The following is a 1,875-nucleotide window of genomic DNA, read 5'->3' as shown; positions in this document are numbered from 1 at the left end:
TACAGTATGTGGAAACTTTGTTTTTTTAACCTTAAACCGCATAAACACATTTCATTACACCAAATAATGTTCTTTTTAGCAACATCACATGACCCCTTTAATTTATGATTGCAGATCTTTAAAGTCATTCTGCTGCTCTACAGTACAATCAAGCTCATTAAATGTACCTTTTGTGTGCACTCCCAACCTATATGACCCAAAAGTAAAGATTTTGCCACCAACATTCGCTACTGCTGACGGTGGAAGATTCTGTGAGGGAAAAGGGATAATTTAGAAAAGCATCTCATCATGTAACTTGGTAAACAGGTCAAGTGACCTGCAGTATTATTTACCTTTGATTCACTGATTTCTGCAATCCACTCCTTCACAAATGAATTCAGCTTTCCAAGAACTGCAAGTCTATAAAAGACAAAGATGCTTTTTAGTGCCTACAAGCACACAAGACACTGTGCAAAAACTGGTTTGCAGGAGACAAATTATACACTCAATACTGTAGTAGAAGTCAAATGATATTTAGTTTAAACCAGCAACAAATCAAACTGTGTAAAAAACATCAAAAGTTAATCTTTGTATAACAAAAATGTTGTAAAATATTAGGATAATGCAAAAAAGAGCTTTCAAAACGCTGTAACATGAATGTTTTACACAGTTTCTTAATTGTCTCAGTGTTTTACTGCCTGCTAAACAAATGCACTTCAGACACGATATGTATATTACATAGATCTGTACTTTTATGTAAGATAGAATGCCACAGCTGTGAGAAATCAGATCTTCCCTTGAAATCGGGCCTCCATTAGGACCACAAGCAATCCCACTGGATCTAATTATCGGGTTACTCTCTTTAGCACCTACACAAAATTCCTATTAAATCACATTATGATGATCTGTTGTTTGAACTATGGTGTAACGACTATTAAAACTTCGAACACCTTGCCAAGTGCATGCTACAAGACCGAAGACTGCCATCTTGCGCACAGTAGTGCATCAGTTCTACAGCACTTGAAGACTTGTCAGCCAGACATTAAACAAATCTGTATTTAAAACTGTGGTAGCATGCCTCACAAGTTCACACACCAGAAAAGTAGAGTAAAACAGTTGTAGTGCAAAACATGAAAAATTGGCTAACTCACCGCTGACAAGAAGGAATTGTAATAATACTAGGCTGTTTATGCAGTATTTTTTTAAACAGGTGCTACATGACTACAAACAGAAAAAGGGCTGTGGTGTTCTCTTTCCAGAAAAAGGTAGGGAAACTTCAACACCCATAATGCGATCATTGCTATCCAAGGTCTTTCTGTCGATCTGATTGTCCATGGGCAGGGATACAAAAACACGGAAGTACGAGTACACATTTCATTTACACATACTACTGACATGTAGCAATACAAAGCTGGTGAAAATCTTCAAACTTGTAATTTTATCCTTGTAGTGTGTAGGGCTGTCAAAATGGCTGAAAAACTAAATTCGAATTTTGTACTTAAATATTACCAAAATTTAAAATGCATATTTTCAGTTAGAGCAGGGCTGTCCAAACTCGGTCCTGGAGGGCCGGTGTCCTGCAGAGTTTAGCTCCAACTTGCCTCAACACACCTGACTGGAAGTTTCTATGCCTAGTAAGAGCTTGATTAGCTGCTTCAGGTGTGTATAATTAGGGTTGGAGCTAAACTCTGCAGGACACCGGCCCTCCAGGACCGAATTTGGACAGCCCTGAGTTAGAGTGAAGAAAAGCTTTTGGCTTCTCTCCTGAGGCCACAAGAGGGCGCAGAGCAAAATATTACAAATGCACGTTTATTCAAAGCATAATATAATGTGACTATCTGTGAAAAAAAAGTGCATAATGTTTCAAATAATGTTTATATACCAATTATAAATTAA

At 37.4% G+C, this 1,875-nt stretch overlaps 1 protein-coding gene across 1 annotated transcript in view; it reads right to left on the bottom strand.

Moving 5' to 3' along the window:
* papolg (poly(A) polymerase gamma) overlaps positions 1-1,875 on the bottom strand; it is a 25,266-nt gene that overhangs the window by 14,568 nt on the left and 8,823 nt on the right. The window contains 2 exon segments of the mRNA XM_016457772.1: positions 168-249; positions 333-399. Coding sequence (XP_016313258.1) covers positions 168-249; positions 333-399 — 149 coding nt within the window.

The sequence above is a fragment of the Sinocyclocheilus anshuiensis genome, unplaced genomic scaffold (genome assembly GCF_001515605.1).
Source record: "Sinocyclocheilus anshuiensis isolate Anshui unplaced genomic scaffold, SAMN03320099.WGS_v1.1 scaffold63, whole genome shotgun sequence".
In the NCBI taxonomy this organism is placed as follows: Eukaryota; Metazoa; Chordata; class Actinopteri; order Cypriniformes; family Cyprinidae; genus Sinocyclocheilus; species Sinocyclocheilus anshuiensis.
This window is presented reverse-complemented; position numbering and strand designations above follow the sequence as displayed.